General features: G+C 35.8%; 1 protein-coding gene across 3 annotated transcripts in view; it reads left to right on the forward strand.

Moving 5' to 3' along the window:
• Nucleotides 1-26,296, forward strand: part of SYT1 (synaptotagmin 1) — a 600,629-nt gene that overhangs the window by 421,021 nt on the left and 153,312 nt on the right. For 2 of the 3 annotated variants that reach the window (XM_030939619.1, XM_010380423.2), the window contains 4 exons: nt 7,491-7,675; nt 13,159-13,281; nt 17,416-17,583; nt 20,750-20,917. In XM_030939619.1, the coding sequence (XP_030795479.1) occupies nt 7,491-7,675; nt 13,159-13,281; nt 17,416-17,583; nt 20,750-20,917 (644 nt within the window). The remainder of the gene's footprint in view (nt 1-7,490; nt 7,676-13,158; nt 13,282-17,415; nt 17,584-20,749; nt 20,918-26,296) is intronic. The other variant, XM_030939620.1, reaches the window with a different exon arrangement.

The raw sequence follows: 26,296 nt of genomic DNA on the forward strand, positions 1-26,296 counted from the left end.
GTGAATGGAAGTTCATTCATGATTTGGCTATCTGTTTGTCTGTTACTGGTGTATAAGAATGCTTGTGATTTTTGCACATTAATTTTGTATCCTGAGACTTTGCTGAAGTTGCTTATCAGCTTAAGGAGATTCTGGGCTGAGACAATGGGGTTTTCTAAATATACAATCATGTCATCTGCAAACAGGGACAATTTGACTCCTTCTTTTCCTAACTGAATACCCTTGATTTCTTTCTCTTGCCTGATTGCCCTAGCCAGAAATTCCAACACTATGTTGAATAGGAGTGGTGAGAGAGGGCATCCCTGTCTTGTGCCAGTTTTCTAAGGGAATTTTTCCAGTTTTTGCCCATTCAGTATGATATTAGCTGTGGGTTTGTCATAAATAGCTCTTATTATTTTGAGGTACGTTCCATCAATACCGAATTTATTGAGCGTTTTTAGCATGAAGGGCTGTTGAATTTTGTCAAAAGCCTTTTCTGCATCTATTGAGATAATCATGTGGTTCTTGTCTTTGGTTCTATTTATATGCTGGATTACGTTTACTGATTTGCGAATGTTGAACCAGCCTTGCATCCCAGGGATGAAGCCGACTTGATCATGGTGGACAAGCTTTTTGATGTGCTGCTGAATCCGGTTTGCCAGTATTTTATTGAGGATTTTTGCAGCGATGTTCATCAGGGATATTGGTCTAAAATTCTCTTTTTTTGTTGTGTCTCTGCCAGGCTTTGATATCAGGATGATGTTGGCCTCATAAAATGAGTTAGGGAGGATTCCCTCTTTTTCTATTGATTGGAATAGTTTCAGAAGGAATGGTACCAGCTCCTCCTTGTACCTCTAGTAGAATTCAGCTGTGAATCCATCTGGTCCTGGACTTTTTTTGGTGGGTAGGCTATTAATTGTTGCCTCAATTTCAGAGCCTGCTATTGGTCTATTCAGGGATTCAACTTCTTCCTGGTTTAGTCTTGGGAGAGTGTAAGTGTCCAGGAAATTATCCATTTCTTCTAGATTTTCTAGTTGATTTGCGTAGAGGTGTTTATAGTATTCTCTGATGGTAGTTTGTATTTCTGTGGGGTTGGTGGTGATATCCCCTTTATCATTTTTTATTGTGTCTATTTGATTCCTCTCTCTTTTCTTCTTTATTAGTCCTTGCTAGCGGTCTGTCAATTTTGTTGATCTTTTCAAAAAACCAACTCCTGGATTCATTGATTTTTTGGAGGGTTTTTGTGTCTCTATCTCCTTCAGTTCTGCTCTGATCTTAGTCATTTCTTGCCTTCTGCTAGCTTTTGAATGTGTTTGCACTTGCCTCTCTAGTTCTTTTTAATTGTGATGTTAGAGTGTCAATTTTAGATCTTTCCTGATTTCTCTTGTGGGCATTTAGTGCTATAAATTTCCCTCTACACACTGCTTTAAATGTGTCCCAGAGATTCTGGTATGTTGTATCTTTGTTCTCATTGATTTCAAAGAACATCTTTATTTCTGCTTTCATTTCGTTATGTACCCAGTAGTCATTCAGGAGCAGGTTGTTCAGTTTCCATGTAGTTGAGCGGTTTTGATGGAGTTTCTTAGTCCTGAGTTCTAGTTTGATTGCACTGTGGTCTGAGAGACAGTTTGTTATAATTTATGTTCTTTTACATTTGCTGAGGAGTGCTTTACTTCCAATTATGTGGTCAATTTTGGAATAAGTGCGATGTGGTGCTGAGAAGAATGTATATTCTGTTGATTTGGGGAGGAGAGTTCTATAGATGTCTATTAGGTCCACTTGGTGCAGAGATGAGTTCAATTCCTGGATATCCTTGTTAACTTTCTGTCTCGTTGATCTGTCTAATGTTGACAGTGGAGTGTTGAAGTCTCCCATTATTATTGTATGGGAGTCTAAGTCTCCTTGTAAGTCTCTAAGGACTTGCTTTATGAATCTGGGTGCTCCTGTATTGGGTCCATATATATTTAGGATAGTTAGCTCTTCCTGTTGAATTGATCCCTTTATCACTATGTAATGGCCTTCTTTGTCTCTTTTGATCTTTGATGGTTTAAAGTCTGTTTTATCAGAGACTAGGATTGCAACCCCTGCTTTTTTTTATTCTCCATTTGCTTGGTAGATCTTCCTCCATCCCTTTATTTTGAGCCTATGTATGTCTCTGCATGGGAGATGGGTCTCCTGAATACAGCAGACTGATGGGTCTTGACTCTTTATCCAGTTTGCCAGTCTGTGTCTTTTAATTGGAGCATTTAGTCCATTTACATTTAAGGTTAATATTGTTATGTGTGAACTTGATCCTGCCATTATGATATTAACTGGTTATTTTGCTCGTTAGTTGATGCAGTTTCTTCCTAGCCTCAATGGTCTTTACATTTTGGCATGTTTTTGCAATGGCTGGTACCGGTTGTTCCTCTCTAAGCATTTGCTTATCTGTAAAGGATTTTATTTCTCCTTCACTGATGAAACTTAGTTTGGCTGGATATGAAATTCTGGGCTTAAAATTCTTTTCTTTAAGAATGTTGGATATTGGCCCCCACTCTCTTCTGGCTTGTAGAGTTTCTGCCGAGAGATCTGCTGTTAGTCTGATGGGCTTCCCTTTGTGGGTAACCCAACCTTTCTCTCTGGCTGCCCTTAAGATTTTTTCCTTCATTTCAACTTTGGTGAATCTGGCAATTATGTGTCTTGGAGTTGCTCTTCTGGAGGAGTATCTTTGTGGCGTTCTCTGTATTTCCTGAATTTGAATGTTGGCCTGCCCTACTAGGTTGGGGAAGTTCTCCTGGATGATATCCTGAAGAGTGTTTTCCAACTTGGTTCCATTTTCCCCCTCACTTTCAGGCACCCCAATCAGACATAGATTTGGTCTTTTTACATAATCCCATACTTCTTGCAGGCTTTGTTCATTTCTTTTTCTTCTTTTTTCTTTTGGTTTCTCTTCTCGCTTCATTTCATTCATTTGATCCTCAATCGCTGATACTCTTTCTTCCAGTTGATCGAGTCAGTTACTGAAGCTTGTGCATTTGTCACGTATTTCTCATGTCATGGTTTTCATCTCTGCCATTTCGTTTATGACCTTCTCTGCATTAATTAGTCTAGCTGTCAATTCTTCCACTCTTTTTTCAAAATTTTTAGTTTCTTTGCGCTGGGTACGTAATTCCTCCTTTAGCTCTGAGAAGTTTGATGGACTGAAGCCTTCTTCTCTCATTTCGTCAAAGTCATTCTCTGACCAGCTTTGATCCATTGCTCGTGATGGGCTGCGCTCCTTTGCAGGGGGAGATGCGCTCTTATTTTTTGAATTTCCAGCTTTTCTGCCCTGCTTTTTCCCCATCTTTGTGGTTTTATCTGTCTCTAGTCTTTGATGATGGTGACGTACTGATGGGGTTTTGGTATAGGTGTCCTTCCTGTTTGCTAGTTTTCCTTCTGACAGTCAGGACCCTCAGCTATAGGTCTGTTGGAGATTGTTTGAGGTCCACTCCAGACCCTGTTTGCCTGGGTATCAGCAGCAGAGGTTGCCGAAGATAGAATATTGCTGAACAGCGAGTGTACCTGTCTGATTCTTACTTTGGAAGCTTCCTCTCAGGAGTGTACTCCACCCTGTGAGGTGTGGGCTGTCAGACTGCCCCTAGTGGGGGATGTCTCCCAGTAAGGCTACTCAGGGGTCAGGGACCCACTTGAGCAGGCAGTCTGTCCGTTCTCAGATCTCAACCTCCGTGTTGGGAGATCCCACTGCTCTCTTCAAAGCTGTCAGAGTCGTTTGCATCTGCACAGGCCTCTGCTGCTCCCCCTGTTGTTTTTTAGCTGTGCCCTGTCCCCAGAGGTGGAGTCCACAGAGACAGGCAGGTTTCCTTGAGCTGCTGTGAGCTCCACCCAGTTCGAGCTTCCCACCGGCTTTGTTTACCTACTTAAGCCTCAGCAATGGCGGGCACCCCTCCCCCAGCCTCGCTGCTGCCTTGCGGTTAGATCGCCGCAGACTGCTGTGTTAGCAATGAGGGAGGCTCCGTGGGCGTGGGACCCTCCCGGCCAGGTGTGGGATATATTCTCCTGGTGTGCCAGTTTGCTTAAAGCGCAGTATTGGGGTGGGAGTTACCCGATTTTCCAGGTGTTGTGTGTCTCAGTTCCCCTGGCTAGGAAAAGGGATTCCCTTCCCCCTTGCGCTTCCCAGGTGAGGCGATGCCTCACCCTGCTTCAGCTCTCGCTGGTCCGGCTGTAGCAGCTGACCAGCACTGATTGTCCGGCACTCCCCAGTGAGTTGACCCCGGTACCTCAGTTGAAAATGCAGAAATCACCGGTCTTCTGTGTCGCTCGCGCTGGGAGTTGGAGACTGGAGCTGTTCCTATTCGGCCATCTTGCTCCGCCCCCCAATAGAGTTTTTATACTAGTCTATTATTTTCTGCTGAAAGGCCTTTAAGTTGAATTTTAAAATTCTTATTATAAACTTCCACATAATGATAGTTGGGTAGCAATAACAATAAACTGATAGTTTTCTGCCTGTAGCAGTATTTTGATGAGACTATGTTTGACTGAAACCCTTATTTTATATTTAAAAAAATCACTGCATTTTATGCTGTTATTTGCTTCACTGAATTTTTTAATTTAACATGTTCTATTAAAGAGATTTTAAACCTAGATACAAATTTTTTTCTCTGTATACATTTTTAATATTCACATTTTTAACCTAACAACCTAAAGATAAATTTGAATTTCTCAAACTATTCAACCTATAGAGTTTTTCCTCTGTAAAACTGAAGTGATACTAAACAAAACTGCTGCAAAGACTAAATAAGATAATGTATCTGTAACTGTAGCCCAATTGCTGGGCCATAACAGGTAGGTGGGTCTTCCATAAACTTTTAGCCTTATCCAAAATATATTCCAGAAGATTTGCATGACCAATACTGAGACACGTTTCTAGAAATACTGCAGATGAATAATACTGTGGGTGTTGTTTCTTAGTAAACTTGACAAATTTTAAATATTTGGTTACTCTACGCAATGAAATAAAATTTTAACATGAGCATCCCAGTACTCTATTTACTAAAAATGGCTGTTTCTTTACATGATATACGACTAATGAGTCAAGCTATCCTATAGCTATACAAAATGATAACTTTAAGCATTTTTTTATTTTATCTATCTAAAGGTGCCAATACATTGTGAAGAAAATTCTGTTAATTTCATTATATTTAACATAGCATATTCCAACTTAAAGTTATTCAAACTGAAGGCAAATCTAAAAGATAGCAGTGCTTTAAGAAATAAAAGCCATAAAATAAAAGTTGTCCAGTGGTTATAAATTCCCTTCAAGTTGCATTATTTCACATTTCTTCCTGTAATCTCATGTTCCTAGCTCTTTAACTCCCTTTGATTAAATAATGTTCCTTTGCTTTCACTGTTTTCTTTTTGTGAACTTGTCAAGTCGTCTTTGTCTTGTCTTGTATAATTTAAGAGACTTTCATGTAGCTCTCTGAGCGATTATCACCACACAAGTCCAACTGGGAGAATAATTTATGAGGTTCAAAATGAAGGGTCATTATGAATGCCATCTTTCCTGCAATGGATACGTACACTCTCTTGTTCATGCATGACAGGATTTTAGCTAGATCAAGGGAGATAGATGCTTTTAAATGAAGTATTATGAATGATGTCATTGGTTACATAAAATAATTTACTTTTTTAATCTTTACATTGCTTAATAAGTTTAAAGAACTGGAAGAAAACGTCTTTAGGTGTGGGTTTTTCTGTAACTTTCACATAAGTATTTCTTTGGTAGAAAACACAATTTCAAAAGTTGTAGTTTTACGTCCTTAGGTTAACATCTAGTATCCAGTCATAAGCTGGAATAATATGCATAGTAAGTATTCTGCACAATAATACTAAATGCAGAGGAAAAGCAAAGAGAGTAGATTTTCTCGATTTTGAAGAGAGGTTAATTTTTAAGTGTTTTTACTTTATCAAAGTACTCCTGACTGGTGTTCAGCAATCACTGGTTCTAGTAATGTTTATTTGGCTTTCTCTTATCATTTCAGTGCCCTGTATCATTTTTTCTTACAACAGACAAATAAAATTACTTCTGATTAATCTCAATAGCTGTGATTTGTTTTATGAGTACTTCCCTTCCAACCTAACCGAAATCATAAATGTTTCCACGTCACCTTATTTTTTATAAGCACATAATGTAAGGCATACCAAATAAGAAAATATACCAACTCTAAGCAGAGGGACAACTGTAATAGAAAACTAAATGTTTATTTGAGTATATTTATGTATATATGTTCTATTATTTTAAACAGCCTGTAAACCTAGGCCTCTCCTCTTATCTAAAAATCATCCTTCCTCCTCTCATTCCCTTTGCATTTTCACTAAACTCCCCTCAGTGTACTCATCTTGCTTTTTACACATTTATTTGTGTGAGTAGTTTATGTTTTTTCATATGTCCTGAGCTCTTTACCTTACCCACAATGCCTTGACTGTAAAGAAATGATAGCTAACTTTGGTCAGGTGCCGTGGTTCACACCTGTAATCCCAGCACTTTGGGAGGCCAAGTCAGGCGGATCACAAGGTCAAGAGATCGAGACCATCCTGGTCAACATGGTGAAACCTCGTCTCTACTAAAAATATATATATAAATTAGCTGGGCATGGTGGCATATGCCTGAAGTTCCAGCTACTCAGAACACTGAGGCAGGGGAACCGCCTGAACCCAGGAGGCAGAGGTTGCAGTGAGCCAAGATCATGCCACTACACTCCAGCCTGGCAACAGAGCGAGACTCTGTCTCAAAAAAAAAAAAATCTAAACCTGGGTTAAGAGCCACCAAACGCATGAGCATCACCCACATCTAGAGAAACTCAGTGCATGCATTTCCCCATGATTGATTTTCAAATCACCAAGTACTTCTTCTTAACCTTCACTATTGTTATGATTTTACATTTGTTGTTCTACATATATGACTAATATCTGTCCCCCACCATGCCAGAACATGCTAGTATTTTATAGATGAGTAATAGCAGCTGCCATTTATTAAGCTTTTGCCATGTGCCAGGCACTGCATCTTATTATTTAATACTCAGAAAGATCTTTGGGGTACCTACCAATTTACTTCCACTTTAGAGATGAGGAAAGTGAGACAGAGAGAGGTTAGATGACTTGCCCAAGATCACACAGCTAGTAAATAGTGGAGCCAGGATTTAAACTCAATGGCCGAACTCCAAAGCTTGGCTCTGAATAAGTGAAGAGATGTGTTTCTAGAAATCTAGCTTGGAGAGTCAAGAAAAGTAATAGGAAGGAGATGATATTTGTTATATCTGGAAGGGCAAAGTGGGAAAGAAAGGAAACAATACACTCAGTGGAGACAACAACGTGGATAAAGTACTGAGGAATAGTGTACCTGTAGCATAATGGGTGCTCAAAAATGCAAATGAAAAACTGAATATCTTTATAGCCCATGAGTTAAAAGGTTTTGCACATCTAAGTGTTGTATGTTGTATGACTAGTGCTCTCTGTGTATTTCTTTCTTTCAGTGCCACCGTGGGCCTTAATCGCAATAGCCATAGTCGCAGTCCTTTTAGTCCTGACCTGCTGCTTTTGTATCTGTAAGAAATGTTTGTTCAAAAAGAAAAACAAGAAGAAGGGAAAAGAAAAAGGAGGAAAGAATGCCATTAACATGAAAGATGTAAAAGACTTAGGGAAGACAATGAAAGATCAGGTAATGTATTCTTTCCACATTTCTTCTTAGATTATTTTGTTTAAAAACGATAAACAAATGGTTTATTATTTTATGCCATATAATTATAGAAATAAACAACTTCTGGACCCATATTGTTTTTGAGATGCTTTGCAAACCTTTCAGTCATTGTCCAAGATCCCAAAGCATAATAGAGGCATTTGGCAGGGTTTTCCAATCTCCTGAGCATATAGAACAGAAAAGGGAATCCATGATCATCAGGTCCATCTTGATGGGTTTGGCATATGAGGATGATGCCTGAATATTTTGATTACATCTGTTTAACCAGTCTTCATTGTGTTTAGAGTTAGAAAAATCAAATAAAAAGTGCCTGAGTGTTTTTGCAGTTGGGCAGGGGATCTTTCTAATTTCTACTGTTCATAATTGCTGTTAAATAGCTGAGTTTTACAGCTGTTCATCAAACTTGATGAAAGCTGCTTTTCCTACATGTCCATCCAGTTGAAAAATTAGTTCTCAAGAATAATGAGTTATATGGGAGAAGAGAGAGAAATATGAGCCAGTTCTAAAGAACAAGACAGGACAGAATTTTTGCCTTATAAAAAAGTTTTCTTTCTTATTTCTTAAAAGACAAAATTCTCATTTCAATTTAATAAGGACAATTACAACCATAACACTGGTTATAAAATCCATCTGGCTGGGTTATCTTTCCAAGCCCAAAAAAGCTATTTGGATGTTCTTTCTGTTGCTATCTGTTTTTGGCTAAATTAATTGGACAACTTGGTTCAAGTTAATGTTTGCCATTATTAATAATTTTTAAATGCCCCTTCATTTTTTAAATAATATTCATATTGAATATCTCTAAAGAATATTTAATTCATATTTTAAAATTAAAATGTATATATACAGATTTTTTATAGAAATAACATTTTCAATTATCAGTGTTTTCCATGAAATACAAAAGTTTTATTTATTCCCAAATAGCAAAATACATAGGCAGTTTTATAAATTCCTCTTATACTATTAATTACTATTAATCAAACTCTTAAACCTGAATCTCCTTAAGAACAATTTAATCAAGTGTTACAACACGCATTTTAAGTACATTTGCATTGTTTCCTAGTTCATTACATATTCAGGACACTAATTCCCCTTCCCAGCTTGAGTTTTAAACTCTTTTTCCTCAAAGACACTATAGTATCTATTGATAATAATTTCACAAAGGCTCATTTTTTGCTTCCTGCATTTTTGTTTGGTTTTGGAGCCATGGAATGGATGGAATGCCTGTACTCATACTCAGAGAGTTTGGGACTGAGTTCCAAGTAGCAAGAGTTTGATTTTTCTGGCAATTTCTAATCACAGTCACAAAAGCCAATTCATAAACGTCCAACTACAAGTGTCTAATAAAGATTTTTCTCTTCAATTAAGTAGAACTAAAATTTCAAATCATGTCTTTATTTCCACACTTTTCATAGCAAGCAGGACTTGATAAAGATTTATTTAAACAACTTATTGGGAGATTAAGTGTGGAAATAACCTCCTAGATGGGCACGGACTGAATAATATGTATGTTAATTTTATCAATATTATGAAAACAATAATTTGACAATAGATTACTATCATTTTCATAATTGTCATAAAATTTGAATGTGGTTTCACTGTGTTCTAGAATTAATTAAAATTACTGAATAATGTTAAGTGATAACTATAACATTTCTTCCTAGGACAATAAATCTATAATATTTGTGGGATTTGTTCTGTATGATATAAGATTATAATTTATGGCATAGTGGTGGTGTTTATTACCCCTGTTATGACCTGGATAAATGACCAAGATCTCAAATATAGAGAATTAATGGGGGTTAATTTTTCATTGATGATCTATTTTTTGGATGGGGAGAGACAGAGAAAATGATTCAAACAAAGAAATATTAAGAAGTCAGTGATAGTTTATAATAATCTGTTATTGCAAATTATTTAGAATGTCAACCACTCAAAAAGATGTTTTCAGTCATTTTAAGTAGATCGCTTTGTCTACATAGGACATTAGCTAGGTCTCAATTTTACTAAGTTATGAGTAATTAAATGCACAGAATAAGATATAATTTGGACAGATGAATATACACTCCAGTGATAAACGTTTATATAACTGTAGCTTACGCTACTTTTTGAAGCAGACAAAAGTAGCTAGTCATGGGTTCCATCAGTTTATGAAGAGGAAGGCTGAAAAAGCAAAACAGAATGTGCAGATTTTAAGAGGATGTTTTGTCACATGATGATCATCAGATCACCCAAAAATCAAAATAGCATGAATACAAATTAAAATTATTATTAAATAATTATATTTTCAAAATATCTTCAGCAGAATGTTGAAGTGAACATGGGAAGAAAATAAAGATGGCTTATGCCTCTCTTGTTTAAAAACAAGACAGACGTGAGAGGCATTTTAGATATAATTTCTTAATCTTAAGAAATAAATAGGCCGGGCGCAGTGGCTCAAGCCTGTAATCCCAACACTTTGGGAGGCCGAGACGGGCGGATCACGAGGTCAGGAGATCGAGACCATCCTGGCTAACATGGTGAAACCCCGTCTCTACTAAAAAATACAAAAAAAAAAAAAAAAAAAACTAGCCGGGCGAGGTGGCGGGCACCTGTAGTCCCAGCTACTCGGGAGGCTGAGGCAGGAGAATGGCGTGAACCCGGGAGGCGGAGCTGGCAGTGAGCTGAGATCCGGCCACTGCACTCCAGCCTGGGTGACAGAGCGAGACTCCGTCTCAAAAAAAAAAAAAAAAAAAAAAAAAGAAAGAAAGAAAGAAATATATAGGCTCTAGATACAGGATATAAATGCTCTAGGACAATCAATACATTTTTACCATTTCAATTCATATCAAACTCACAGAAATTCAAATTTCAATATTCATGGCTACATGTCTCTATAGTAAGATTTTGAAACCAAGGAAGATTTTTTAAATATTCTGCAATGATTACAAAAAGTATAGACATTTATGTTGCATAAAATACATATTTACATGTTCTTTTGTATGCGTTAAAACTGGAGAACACTAAGCAGACAGAAGGAAAATATTCACTTGTACAGTCATAGGTCTGGAAAGGTCATTTCTCCATGGTTTTCACTAATGTGTGTGGATATTTTAATTTTTATTTCTTCCTTCTATGTCCTTATCTGTGTTGTGTCTCATGACTGTTCTGGACTGTCCCTTGCGGTAGGTTTCCTCTGCTACTTAGACATCCCTAGTCAACGCTCAGATACATTTAGTGGCCTGGCACCTGGGGCTCCACAGCTGAGGGTATATCATTCTGACACACATCAAGAGGCTGAACTAAATTGATTTCTTTAAAGATAAGGTGTTCTCATTTTAAACACGCTAATGGATTAAATATAACAGTATTAGAAAGCTCAAGTTTTAAGTTGATGGACACAGAAAGAAATTCAGTCCCTTGCGCTACTTTTCCAGTCTGCCTTATTAAATCCAAATCTGAACAATGTCACTGAGAATGAACAAATGCTCCTTCTGATGGTTGCGAACAAAGCACCTGTTGAATGTCAAAGCAAACCATAAGCATGTGCACTTAATCTTTGAAATTTAAAATAAGGTCTGATATTCCCAACCCAGCTTTTTCTACTGCAATTTATCAAACCTCAGAACTGCTAGGTTTACAAGCTTTTTCTTCTGAATTTTGTTCCATGGAGGGGAAAATAGTGCTCTTGAGATATTGTAATAGCTACTGATTTAATAGGTCTGAATTTAATGTGATGGTACAGAAAATGTCTTGCTTAAGCTCAGCCTTTGGGACAGGAATAGACTTAATCACTTCAGTGATGAACAGTGGCTCTGAGAAATTATCAAAAATTTAGCCCTATTTCATGCAGAATAATTGCAGAGATGGTCCTGCCTTCTATTCAGGTAAAAGCCACTTAGGGAGAAGGAGATTTAATATATCAGCTATTTCAAATTGCATTGGGCTGAAACATGATACATAAATTCAGTTCTGAAAGAGACTTTTGAAAAGACATTTTAATCGATGAATTTTTTATTATAATAATAGACTGACATGCAGATTTATCAAACAGAAATAGATGTTAAATAGTTTGCTATTATTTTTACAAAACCAAAAATCTTATAGGGAGGCAAATTACCTAAGCTGCAATTTCCTGAGCGCATCTACGACAGTGTTAAAGACATACTCAGCTAGGGTTTAGAAAGGACAAAGGGATTCCACTGCCTAAAGTTCTCTAACTAAACTCAGTAGTCTTTTTTTTTTTTTTTTTTTGGTCACTTTACTATCACATGTTACCTTTAGTGACCAAGCCTCTTGTTCACAAGTTAAACAATTAATATAAATTTTGAAATATTTTCATGTTGTTTCCTGTCTTTAGCCCTATTAGTAATTCAACATTTTAACATTCAAAGAAACACCCAAGCATAGATTAAATTTTCCAAATTAAGTGGTTTGTAGCCAACCAAATTTGATACTGTTTCTACACAGATGTATATCATGATGGCAATTTTCAATTTTCAAAACTCACTGTAGGTTCCTAAGAAATTTGTATGTTGGAAAAACATATTATATTTTTTGATTTTTTAAAAAGAAGAGCATTTGAATGAAACTTACGAGATAATGAGCTTTCTAATATTTCCATTTATAGTAGACTTAAGTTTTAGGTTATAAAGAGTATTCAATTGGTCAGACTGAGTTTTGAGAGTTCAATACAATTGATTTTGCTCTTAAATACAAAATGAATTCTTATACCAATTTGTTTTTGACAGAATTGCAAACCTAACTCTTTTTATCTTTTGACATCAAATAGACTCTTAAATCAATTTAATTCAGCCTAGCTTTTGGTGGAGCTGTTATGAAAATAAAGTGGTAAACTGAAACTGGAAGTGGGGTGAACTTTTCTCTAAACATGGATTTGCTGGTGGCATGGTTTTTTCCTCTTTTTCATACCATGATAAATGTAGATGTGAAAGACAGGGAATTTAAATTTTCTGAGGATCATTACTGAACTATCCTTTTCATAGGAAACAAGGCAACAAAAGGCCATGCATTTTATATTAATTATTCCACTGCATGTAGCGATACTTTATATGATGCTGAGCATCTCTTTAAACTACATGAATGTGAAACCTGGCCTGGTTAGTAGCATGTTTTATCTTTCCTCTGAAAGCAGCAGTTTTATCAGAGCCAAATACAACACCAAGTTGATACTTTCTTTGCAACAATGTTACATTTTTTGCTTGCAATATTCTGAGGGGCTTCTTCCATCGCTTTCATTTTGCTTGCTGATTGGGGAAAAAAAATTCCGTGCACAAAAGGAATTTAAAAACATATGTAAGCAGCAAATGTGAATGTGTGTCAAACAGATTTCCAGCATCTTAGTGCTTGCTTCGAACAGCTTGGAAGTGTAACTACAGGCCCAGTTCAATTTAAGTTTTAATGAAAATTCACTGAAATTCACATGTGATCCATTTCTCTATACATAGGCCCTCAAGGATGATGATGCTGAAACTGGATTGACTGATGGAGAAGAAAAAGAAGAACCCAAAGAAGAGGAGAAACTGGGAAAACTTCAGTATTCACTGGATTATGATTTCCAAAATAACCAGGTCTGAAGTGGAGAAATGTCTTCAAATTCCATTATGTTTTCTGAAATTACCAAGTAGAAATTGCAGCAAGATACTTCTTAAAATATTTTGTTCGCTGCGAGGAGAAAATGCAATTATCAAAGCTATGGATGAAATAATTTCTAAGAACTGGCAGTCCCCTACTTGCTAATTTAACTTCTGGTAATTAGAATTCACAGTATTCAACCGATTACATCTACTTGTGGCACTTTCAGCAGGCAGACCGAATACAAATTAACTTGAAGCAGTCAGTCTGCTTCTGAGAGCTTCTAGCCACAGTCTCACCTTGTCAGCTCCCTCAGCCGGAGCTGCAGCAACCTCCCTTGGACTTTACAGATTTAGAACTAGACAGGGCTAGGGGCCTTTGAGTTTGGCCACTATTCTCGCCAAAGTTTTGAAAAACAATAGAATGATTTGATAAGGGATCAAAGATGAAAAATTGACTCTAGTCCTTTAAATTTAAAAGCAGGATTGCCTTATATGGTACTAGGTGAAACTCCTAGTGCTAATGAGATAGCAATTCTAAAAGAGTGAGAAGACCAGAGACTTACTTCTAGTGCCTAGGAATATTGCCCAAAAAGTGACAAGGAACTAAAGAAGGTAACAAAATAGGCATTTTTGCTTCAATTTCTCATAGTCATGAAATACCACCTAGGTGAATAATAGTGGCTACCTTTTATTGACTGCCTGTCAATAAAATAGAGATTGATGAAAGATAACTGTTAAAAGTCGCTTTACATTCGAAGACATTCCAGGATCCACAACATTGATGAAAATGTTCCTTACCTTCTGAATTGTTACAGAAATGTGAAAGCTGGATAAGAATTAGGGGAATACGCTAAGTTAGAGATCAGGTTTTTAAAAATCTGTAAGACAGACTGGGCACGGTGGCTCACACCTGTAATCCCAGCACTTTGGGAGGCCGAGGCGGGCGGATCACGAGGTCAGGAGATCAAGACCATCCTGACTAACACGGTGAAACCCTGTCTCTACTAAAAATACAAAAAATTAGCCGGGTGAGGTGGCGGGCGCCTGTAGTCCCAGCTACTCGAGAGGCTGAGGCAGGAGAATGGCGGGAACCCGGGAGGCGGAGCTTGCAGTGAGCCAAGATTGCGCCACTGCACTCCAGCCTGGGCGACAAGGGTGAGACTCCGTCTCAAAAAAAATTTAATTTAATGTAATTTAATTTAAAAATGTGTAAGCCATAGCACTTCTCCAAGTAGGAAGGTTTTAAACGTCTCCAGTTCATTTTGCTTCACTTATCTTTTTGGGTAAAGAAGAACTGATGGGCCGGGCGCGGTGGCTCAAGCCTGTAATCCCAGCACTTTGGGAGGCCGAGACGGGCGGATCACGAAGTCAGGAGATCGAGACCATCCTGGCTAACACGGTGAAACCCTGTCTCTACTAAAAAATACAAAAAAACTAGCCGGGCGAGGTGGCGGGGGCCTGTAGTCCCAGATACTCGGGAGGCTGAGGCAGGAGAATGGCGTAAACCCGGGAGGCGGAGCTTGCAGTGAGCTGAGATCCGGCCACTGCACTCCAGCCTGGGCGGCAGAGCGAGACTCCGTCTCAAAAAAAAAAAAAAAAAAAAAAAGAAGAAGAAGAAGAACTGATGAATGTAAAATAAATACAGTTACTAGTAATGCAGCATGTGTTAATGATTTCCAGTTTGATGAGGAATGAACAATAAATAAATAAAACACCAATGTTCATCTTTGATGACTAACATCCAAAGTCATTAGTGCTGTGAGAGCTCTAAGCTGTTGCAGAAATTCTGTGTTTTATTTAGGGATTGACAGTTCAAATAATGTCTTCACTTTCTGAAGTTTCCAGAGGGTTCCTCATGAAGAATGTGTAAATATGCTGTCATAGTAAAAATAATTTTTTGATCAGCTTCATTATAGCCCTGGCTAGTTATTATATAATACGTTCTAGAAAACTACATTATTGGTTTACAGGTTCAGGTTTATAATTCTACCATTTTTACTTAATTACATATGACATTTGTGATCATTTCTATCACTTCTACTAAGATTTGAGCATCAAGATTTGGTTAGGAGCAAAACCTCTTATTGATATATTCTGGGAAAGATCAAGGACAACTTATATTGGTCTTAATGTATAACATATTTTCAAAAAAATTAATCTGACTTTCTATATGCATCCAATACTTTTCTCATCATTTATTGACCATTCATATTTTCCAGTGGAAATCAGGTGTCTCATCCTGGTTAGTCATAATTTTGAAGCTTTTAAGTTAGCTTTAATTATTAATACTGTAAGTATCATTTTATAAAGTAGTATTTTTAAGAACATAATAACACTGAAAATATTTTTACTAAAATATAGTAAGCGTACATTTACTGTTCCCTTTCCAGCAAACATCAAATCTAAAAAGTTATTTCATTCTGAGAAACTGATGAGTTTTTAAAATATTATGCATTGATTTTTTTCCCAAATATTCTCAGCTAATTTGATTTATAAAGTGATTCCTAAGAGGCAGGAAGATAAAGTCTGAAAAACTTCATAAAGTTTGGATCAAATATATATGTTTGCTTACCAAAACTAAAAGACAACCCTAACATATTTTAATTAAGACACTTTCATGGTAGAGAAAAATGTGATATTTATCTCTTAGGCAGAAGGCAGAACAAGGTTGGAAAAAGTAACCTCATTCTTTATTAACAAAATATCCGAAAACTCTAAATCATAAATCGTCTAGCTTCTAAAGAGTTTAAGCCATCTCTCTCGTGTTTTTTTCTGCTCAAAAGAAAATTGTTTATAAAAAGTGAGGATACAAATTTAGCAAACAAAGAGACAGACTGTTTGCTTTACTAATCATGTCTTTATAATCTGATGCCTATTTTAGCTATTTTTTGACCATCTGTCTGTGTTTTGTGTACCTACAATCTAGCATTCTTATTGCCACTGTCATATCATGATTCCACAAAAAAGATATTGAGGCATTAAAATGGAAACAACATAATCATTCAGGTTATTGGTCCATGTTAAAAATTGAGCCAACTAGCCAAAATGCACTTCAGTACATGGCGGGTCACAATGAAAATGGCTATGCTTTTTTTTAAGGAGGTGAATTGCTGTTTTACTCTACTAGTTAAAAAGGCATGAACTCAAATTCTCAGACTGTGATGTAAAAACCTGTGGTGTTACTGCATTTACCAAATAGCATATACCTTGAATAACTATAAGAGTCTACTTTGTTTCCTGTATGGATCTAAATCAGTCTGTTGACGCAAAATTTCTAATGGCAGAGTATCTGTGATGGTCTACTCACACCTCTTTTTTCTTTGCAAAAATATTAACAATGCCATAATACTTTAATATTCATAATGAGGCTTAAGAATGCATCAGTAAGATAACAGACTTAAAGAAATGTAGATAGTTCTGTGGTGCTTGGAAAAAATAAGAAACATAGTTACTCAACATTAAAAAACCTCACCTCCAATCTCCCTTCCTCTCTCTGAAGCTGAAATTACATTTCTTTGACTCCATGTCCTATATTTAAACACAGAATCTCACAGATAATAATCATTCTACTGTAAGTTAAAATAAATGTAGCCAGCCCACAAGCGAAGGTCAAATATAATAGAAACTAGAGGATCTTATTTTTTATCTCAAAATGCTACCCAATTTCTAAGAAATTTCTACTCAGCTGATCTGAGGCTTTGATAAAGAATAAAAGCTTCCCACTTTATAATTACAAACTTGTGATTGCTTAACAATGTATTTTCACTTACAAATCACGCTCTGGAAAGAAAACAATGCATGAGGGTTTTTAGCAACTGGAAAGTTATTTGATTACAACTCTTTTGCAAAAATGAACTCCATATTTAACTGCAATCAGCAACCTTTTAAAAAGCCTCCTTTGTGCTTAAAACCAGGCTTCCCAGAGCCTGCATCTGTCATAATTGGGTTTCCGAAGTCTACATAGCTCACTTCATTTGCCTTCTGTATTCAGATTCATAAGAGAATAAGAGTTTATTAAAACGAAATAGGAAGAGGTAGAAATCCCAATATGCAGCATTGTGAACAAATTGATCTTTTCCAAAACGTCCACTAATATTTATGTTTGCTGTATCCTCTCATTTATTTCAGCTGCTAGTAGGGATCATTCAGGCTGCCGAACTGCCCGCCTTGGACATGGGGGGCACATCTGATCCTTATGTGAAAGTGTTTCTGCTACCTGATAAGAAGAAGAAATTTGAGACGAAAGTCCACCGAAAAACCCTTAATCCTGTCTTCAATGAGCAATTTACTTTCAAGGTATTTTTTAATATTTATTTATAACCTTTCCTTTGTTGTTTTAGTTAAAAGACTGATCTCATCCTGTCACATACACATGAACATGCACATGAATGCTTGTTCAGGGACTCACATTAATTCCAGTAAGAACATGCAAAATTCTTATCTTCACTACAGTCAAGATGCAATATTGCCTTTCAGTGTGTTCAGAGTATGATTCAGTTCAGTCATTTCGGAATGGAATTGACTAGAACATGACTAGGATGTCACAGTCACATCTAAAAAGTGAGATCCCTACCTAACATAAAGCCAAAAGAATGAAATCATTATTTTTCTAAATTTCAAAGTTCGTGAAAATAGGTACATCTGTTGCAATCCCAATTAAGGATTGCAACTATATCCCAATGCTTAGATTAAGGATTAAGCTATATCCCAATGCTTAGATGGTACAAATAGACATGACTCTTATAACAAAATTCTGTGTGTAGAAGGGCAGTTTGAGCACGTTAAAGTCATTCTTCTTAACTAATCAATAAAAGGAATATGAACACACTGTTTTATTGCATTTCTAGCCTTTTTCCTTTACTCTAGGTTCTGCCCTGATGTTCTTCATCTTGTTGAGGCACCTCAGTTGACAAACAATAACAGAGATTCCAGCCATATAATATCTCATCAGGAAAACATGCCCTGCAGGTCTCCAGGATCTTTGTGGATCTTGGCTTGAAATCATTCATAAAAACAATTCTTTTGGTGGATATCTTTAACATGTGAAAAAAAACTTTCTAATGCATTACTCAGAACAATATGTTTGTGAAAAATGACATGTCTGTGAATATGCCAGCGGGCTAATTCAAAATCACCACGTCCATCAGCCAGGCTTAGCATGTGCCTTGTGTTAGCAAACATTCTGGGATGAAATAAATTGAAAATGAGGGCATGAGTCATTTTCTCAAACCTTGTTTTCAATTATGTAAAGGGGAAGTGTCTTTCTATTCACTCTAAAATTTCTGAGTTTTCAAGACAAAGGTCCCTCATGGATTGTCAGTAATCTTATTTAAAATCTGGTTTTTCTGTACCTAGACAGTGAATTTAAAGTAGCAGTAAAGACATTCTGGAAACACTCAGCTCAGGAAGAGTATTTGCTCATGAAGCTTAATCACTATAGTCAACATACCACAAAACATAAAGTGGAAATAAAATTTTAAAAATATTGTAATAGTAATCACAGTTGTTTTATTCATCTATTTATTAACCTTAACTTAGGTCAGCAGTTTCTGACCAAAACTTAGTGAGGAAATTCTTAAATTATATGAGCTAATGTATTGGGGCTTTGTTTTGTATTGCATTGCCTACATTATTATTTCTTTTAAAAAATGCTAATAATTTTATTAGTAATTTCTATAAAACCAAGTGTAATTATTGAAATTTTTGAATTCTCTATACATTTTTATCAAGTTTCATTTTATTTCAGACAGGTTGATCAAACTGCACATAATCCACAGTATAATATATTCTGCTATATTTAAAAATACTTCAATTTTTCTAGAGAGCTAGTTAGACATTGTAGATTACTCATCTTGAAATGCCAAGAGGCAATATGATATAGGAATGGAAGTATAAAAGACTTTAAAGAGGACTGGCTTTACAATGGATTTAAACACTTAACAGGAACTCAACATGCCTGAAACTAAATTCGTCTTCTTTTCCTCCAAACAGTTATCTGAAGGAGCTAGTAATCATGCGAACAATAAATATTTTCAAGGGCTTCTTCTGCGCTAGGTGTTTTACATATATTCATTCATCCCCAAAACAGCCCCATGAAGCAGCCATTATTACAGTATTATCACAATTTAATAGATGAATAAACTGATGTTTAATCACGTGCCCCAGGCCCTTTAGTTGGAAAGTCCAAATCTGGTACAAGGTCTGTCTGACCCCAAGCCCAGAGTTTTGACTGTTGGCTCTTTGAGTACAATCATTAGAAAGTCTAGAGAGATTTTAGATATACAATAAAATTTTCAAGGGTTTATCCCTACTCTAAAATATTTTGTTTGTTTCTTTGAGAGTCAGCCCTTTGGAAGGGTTTATTTTCCATTCCTTCTAAAAAAAAGTATGATGCTTACTTTTTAACCATAACATCTTAATAAAATAATCAGATTCCAAACAGATGATACATAAATGACAGAAAAGAAAAACTCTTCAGAAAACTAAAATTTCTTCTATGTAGATGGCCTAATATTCTTCCTTTTCTTCCCTCCTTAATATACAGAGTTAATTGAGAAATGTTTGCTGAAGCATAAGACAACCATTTACACTGATAAAATAATAGGAAGTGTATGAAAATTGATCAAACCTTTAAGACAAGTCTAAACAATTTCTTAATTAGGTATTTCTACCCAGTTACTGAAGTGTAGCTTACTTGGATTGCACTGCTTTCACTGAATATTAAAAATGTCACTAATAAACATCCCAACCCATAGCATCTGTCCCAGATATATTTGAACAGCTGGAGAATTCATCAGTTCTTGGCCTTTTGCCACCACTCATCCTAAAACATGTCATACCCAAGAATTAACTTCAAAACCCATATTATAATGCACCTCTGATATTCAAAACATCAATTTCCTAGTCAGTTCTTGTCAATCAACAAATTATTTTAGGGAGTAGGTGAGGCACTTGTGAATATCATTTCAATCCTTTCAGACTCCTTGCATAGTCTTTAATAAATCATTGCTCCATTGAACTGTGGCATTTAAATGCCTTGCAAGAGTTAATGGAACATTTGAAAAAAGTTATTTGCCCCTCAGTAAGTTACACCCTGACAATATAACTTATAAGAACAATAACAACACAATATTCTACAAGAAAAACTTATTTATAGTCAGATGCAATTGGCTTGTTTATTCTTTTACTAATCTTAAGGATTTATAGCATGACTAATAGCAGGATCCATTATTAATAATGCTAACAGCTTCTAGAACTTTGAGATAAAGCAATAAATCACTAAAAATTCCCATTTTCTCTCAAGTAATTTTAGCCTCAAGCAGTTTGTCAAAAGTCTGAATTTAAAAAATAACCAAAAACAAAATTATATCCCTGTTCTGTTTATGCAACATAAATATTAAATTAAGCACCATGAACAAGTAACATGTTTTAAGTATTTTTATCCTCCTCGCTTTTTATTTAGGTGCCATACTCGGAATTGGGTGGCAAAACCCTGGTGATGGCTGTGTATGATTTTGATCGTTTCTCTAAGCATGACATCATTGGAGAATTTAAAGTCCCTATGAACACAGTGGATTTTGGCCATGTAACTGAGGAATGGCGTGACCTGCAAAGTGCTGAGAAGGAAGAGGTAAGGCAATTATTAGCATTTCTAACATCACAAGCTGTACTCGCCAGTTGCTGCTCATATAATAACTTACTGAGAAATACTCTTTACAAAGGGGGCTGTAGGCCTCTAGCTGTTGATAGCTGGTAAAGTAGGGCCAAGGGCATTGCACCACTTTGTTAAAAAGTGTACAGGTCTTCTGGGTGTTATTTGAAAGGAGAGAGAGAAATTTGTATACTGAATCTAGAAACAGCATCCCTGGACACAAACAAATGCACATGCACACAGGAACTCTTTCTAAGAGATTACAAGAGGCCACACACGCTCATACACTACTGCTTTAAAAGGACAATGAAAAATTATTTTATTTCTCATATTTTTCCACAATCATTTTGTGTTTTCTGCATAGGTTATGTAGCCATTACACAGAAATAAAATGGTACTTTTTCCTTGATTGTTTCTTCATATCACAGACAGTTCATTGTTTCTCCTAAAGATATGAGAGCATAATTGGTGAAACATCAAATAAAATTCACAAAGCCTGATATTAAATCCATTTTTTAAATGACTCACATTTTATGCTACTCCTCACATTGTTTATCCCCAGTTTTAATAGTTTAGCCCAGTATTTTTCCATGACTTAAAAAGGGAAGTTCAATATGTTTAGTGCATTTAAGCTTCATAATAATCAATTGTATCTGATTATGCAATGCCTGCCTGGCACCAGCATTTTTCTCTGCAAACATTTCAGTGGACCAATACTAGAAAAGCAGACAACCCGTAGCTTCTCCAAATTCCTAAAACAACTCCTTTCCCAGTCACTCTTTAGTTCCTGACATACGGCTGTAATTACTCAAGGGATGGCTGACCGCTCAGTCATTTTGGATCTCCAGGTCCCCAGGATTCCCTGGCCTCTTGGGGTCCCCAGGGAGATCACGGAGAGAGTCAGACCTTCAGAGAAACTCAGTCAAGTCCATCACCTGGGAATCCTCTCAGCCTAAGGTCTTCTGTGACCAATCTGAAGCTATGAACTTTATACCCCCTATATGATGAAATGAGGTTTTAGAACAGGCCTATTAATTCCCATGATGAAACTGAAGTTTTCACTCTAAAATTGCTATTTGCTATTTGATTTTACAAAATGAGTCAAAAATACTTAAGTTAAGCTTTGCTTTTTTTGGGGAAAAAAGTATATATACTTATACTTTCCAAAAAGAAAGCAGAGCTTAAGTATTTTTGTATATAATAGTCATGTATACATAATACATATATATATATATATATGCCATCTCAATATCTAAGAATGTTGACTAACCTTTCTTAGACACTGAGACAGATTTAGCCCTACTGTGGATATTCAAGAATACCCAAGAAAAATACTGAGTTTTAAAATCATATGATTTTATGGATAGTTCTTTCCCATAAGTCAACTAATAGTAATGTTACAGACATAATGAAAAAAATTCAATCATTCAATTACAGTGTTCATAATTATTTAACAAAGTAGTGAGACATTTCATTGAATATTTTATTGAGTGTTTGACTTTGTATAAATTGTTTGGGGGGAAAGTAGGACCATAACAAATGTTTATTAACTGATTGGTTTTTATTAGTTTGCTGGTGTTTGGTTGGCTTGTTCGTTGAATATGAGAACATGAACCACTGGTACTTCACAATGCCCACCTGTGCAGGGTGCATGGCTCACATTTGTTACCTTCACCTGGATAATTATCGAGTGGTAATGACATCCAAGATCACACCCAATGGGTTTCTGAAAAATTGTGAATATTTTTTTTTTTCTGAGTTAAGGGAATGTAGACCATTGAGTAAGTTTCTTCTTTCATAAATCTTTGAGTACAAGCAGAATTTGAAACCTAACACCAAGTTGACAGGTTTTGCTCTAGAATCTAGGGGGTTAGGTACACTGCCCATTCAGAATTTTAACCTAGAAAGTGGCCTGACATGATTTGCCCCTTATCTTACTTACCGATGAAATAGAATAGAATGTGAAGTACCCAGCATAGAGTCTGGCATATGTAAATGTTCACAAAGTGAGAGCTCTCTCGTACCTTTTTCTTGGTTAATTTTGTGTGTTCTCTTTCCCCATTTTGTGTGTTCATCTCCTCATTTGTTGTGTCCCTCTATTTTTATCTACTTCTCCATCCTTTTTCTCACCACTGCGCTTACTGAGTATCTGTAAGAGTAATTAATGGGAAATATTAATTTTATCATTACACTTGTAAAACTGTAGAGACTTTTCTCTTTGATTTCTACTCAGGAATAGAAATTTTTGGTTTTCAGTTGGACTATTTCTCTTTATCAAGATATAGGTTATAAAAACCTGTATAAGACAGATGTCTAGCTTACAAAGTATCTCTAGATGACTAGACCCAGTTAGAAACTTTTTCATAATAAAGGAAGTAAGATTCCAATTACATTTTATATATGAAGAATTATATATTCTCAATGATATGTGCTCTAACTTTGCATGCCACTGTCCATTAATTGCAGAAAATTATAATTGTGTGAATAAATTGAAGTCTGATTGACTTTAGTTTTATGATTTTAATGAAATTGTTTTTCCACTTTACATGAGTAATTTTGTTCATGATTTTAGTTTTGCTTTCATCTAACAGTGTTAAGCGTTATTTTTAATGTCATAATGAGATGAAAGATATCAAAGAAAGTGAGAAAAAAGAATTCAAGGAACAGCTTTGGAATCTAGAAACAGTACTGCTAATCATAGTAAGCTGTTCTGCCAGAGACTTGGATTTAAACAGGTTAAATCAGACCCACTGACAGCCAACTCTGTGATGTTAATTAAATGCAGTCAGGTTTTGTTGCCAGAAAGTTGACAACTATAAGTCATAAGATGATGAAGTAATTGTGTAGCTTAAAGGATTATGTGCTATTTTTTGTGACCAAATAATGTGCAAGCAATTTAGAAAGAAATGGGAATGAACATGGATAGTGTAAGAGCTCATTTGGAAGTGATTAGACCCATGTTTAAAAGGAAGTAATGTGGAAGAGATAAGCTGTACCAGGAAGAGCAACAACAAAAGCATGTGGTTCCCACTATTTGATTCTGTCCCCAGGTGGAAATATTACTGGTGAGGTTTCCATTTGGCTTGATCGTGTTCTGCAAATTTACACAATCAAAGCCACCTCACTGGTTTCCATTCACTTGCCAGTTTGTTTTTTTAACGATGCATGGTCGACTACTTTCTTCCTCCACTTCCCCACCTTCTAACAGATGAAGGTGGAATTTGACCTTGGAGACAGGTCAACCTTTCTCTTATTTTTGTTTCTTTAAAACAGAAATATGTATCCTCTGAGTTCCTAGAGATGGTTATATATAAAACTGTTGTTTCTTAATTTTTTTCTTTCTCAATATATGGCTCCAAATTCATCTTTGGTAATCAGTATATAATTCTTCAATGTGCAAAAGGCTACCAATATGTATAGTCCCAAGCTGTCTAAGTTGAATCTTCGAGATTTTCTTCTTTTTAATCTTTCAAAAAATAAGTATTTATGGTATACGCAAGTCAAACCTGAAACCAATCTTTATCCTTTTAGAATAATCTATTTAAAATTTTGACTTAATTATTTCAAACATTACAATCAACAGCTAGGACTCCATTTTCCCTTCTTATAGATTTCACTTATGTCCAATTTTAAAGTTGTCTCAGTTCTGTACGCCAGGATCAGATAGATCATCAAAGTATTTAAACCCTTTTTATTTTAACATTTTATTCCATTTTTAAAATTTATTTTTATCTCCATGCCTTCTACTATATAGAGAGATATTTGTTATCTCGAAAAACAGCATAAGGAATAGATAGCACCAGAAAAAAAAAAAAAACTAAGCCTTTTTTTAACATTCCACCCTGACATGCTGCAAGCCCTCATGACTTGAGCAGTTACTGTTTTATTGTTTTGTTTCCATTAGAGAATAAGTCTATCACCTCTGCTTTGTGTAAAATTTGGTAAAGAGTGATTTTTAAATGAGATTCGGTAATCTAGTGCAAATGGAAAAAAAATTGATTGCAGAATTAAAACGAGTAGGAACATAATTTAATTAGTATCCAAGCAGAAGGGAAGAGAAACTACTTTAATGCCTTAATGGAAAATCAATTTTGCAGGAAAATTTCACATTTTTAAGCCTAATTATAAAAACATTTACTTCACAGAAAAGTGTGTGAAGAATACATATTCAATCAAATGGCAACAGTTTTTTAACCTCCAATGGTCAATTCTTTGGGACTTCTTCGGAGTGAGTTAAAGTCATTATTCCTTATGGCATCTTTTATGCCCAAGGATCATGAAAGAAGTGATGCTGTTTCTAAGTACATTTAGCAATCAGATGGCAACTATGCTCTCCAAGAATCTCCACCCACCAATCAATGCCCTGATTGGAAATCCTTTTAAAAGGTTAATTGCTGGAATTTTAAACATGGATGCCAGTAAGAACCTTCCTGGTCATTCACAACCTGTCACATTTAAGAAATGCAACAAAAACATTAATTTGCATCCATAGCATTTCAGGAATTTATACTTGTTCTTCTTTACTTTTTCATTGTCTATCTTCCCCACTGGACTGAAACTCCATCCAGGCAGCAGCCATTTCTATGGTTCCTCGCCAAGGTTAATCACAGAGGCAAGAACACAGTAGGCGTGCAAAAATATTTTTGAATGAAGGAATGGAGATGTTTATTATACAGTAAGAAACGTTTCAAAACACGCTTTTTAAAGTCCGTGTTAATAGTCATTGTGTTCTTATTTTACAAACAGTGGTTAAAGTATTCTGAAAGCTGATGAGCAAAATGTCCTAGCTCTGAATGCTGAAAATAGTTTAGTGCCTCTTTGGGTTTTTTTGCTATGTTTCTTTAAAGACAGAGGCAGTACAGATGCTTAGCAAAATCAACCTTGTTACTGTTTTTGTTTCTGGTTTTGAAAATAATAGATTTTGTCTCAGTAACTTTTGTTTGTTAAAGGCTTATTCAGTGTCTGCCTCTCTGTAACCCTCTTTTTCATCCTGTTTCCATCATGCACACGGAGTTCATAGATTACCTTAATTTAACTTTTGTTTAAATTTAAGACTTAAAGCTATAGTGTAAGTCTCTGCCTACATCATGGAAATTGATCCAGAGGAAAATGTGAAAGAATTAGTTCTAGGGAGAACTCAAAGAATGCAAACAAAATCTAAGTTTGTCATGCCTAGAATATTTGTTGTTAATCAATTTTATAATATAGTAGATATCATTTCATAGTATTGAATTATTTTATAGTATATTAAAACTATAATATATATTAGTGTAACTAGTAGCTATGTGTCCATATCATGAGACTTGGAACATATTGATTTCCCTTTAAACTGCTACAGAAGTATAAATGTGTTTTATT

This window comes from Rhinopithecus roxellana, chromosome 10 (assembly GCF_007565055.1).
Source record: "Rhinopithecus roxellana isolate Shanxi Qingling chromosome 10, ASM756505v1, whole genome shotgun sequence".
Classification (NCBI taxonomy): Eukaryota; Metazoa; Chordata; class Mammalia; order Primates; family Cercopithecidae; genus Rhinopithecus; species Rhinopithecus roxellana.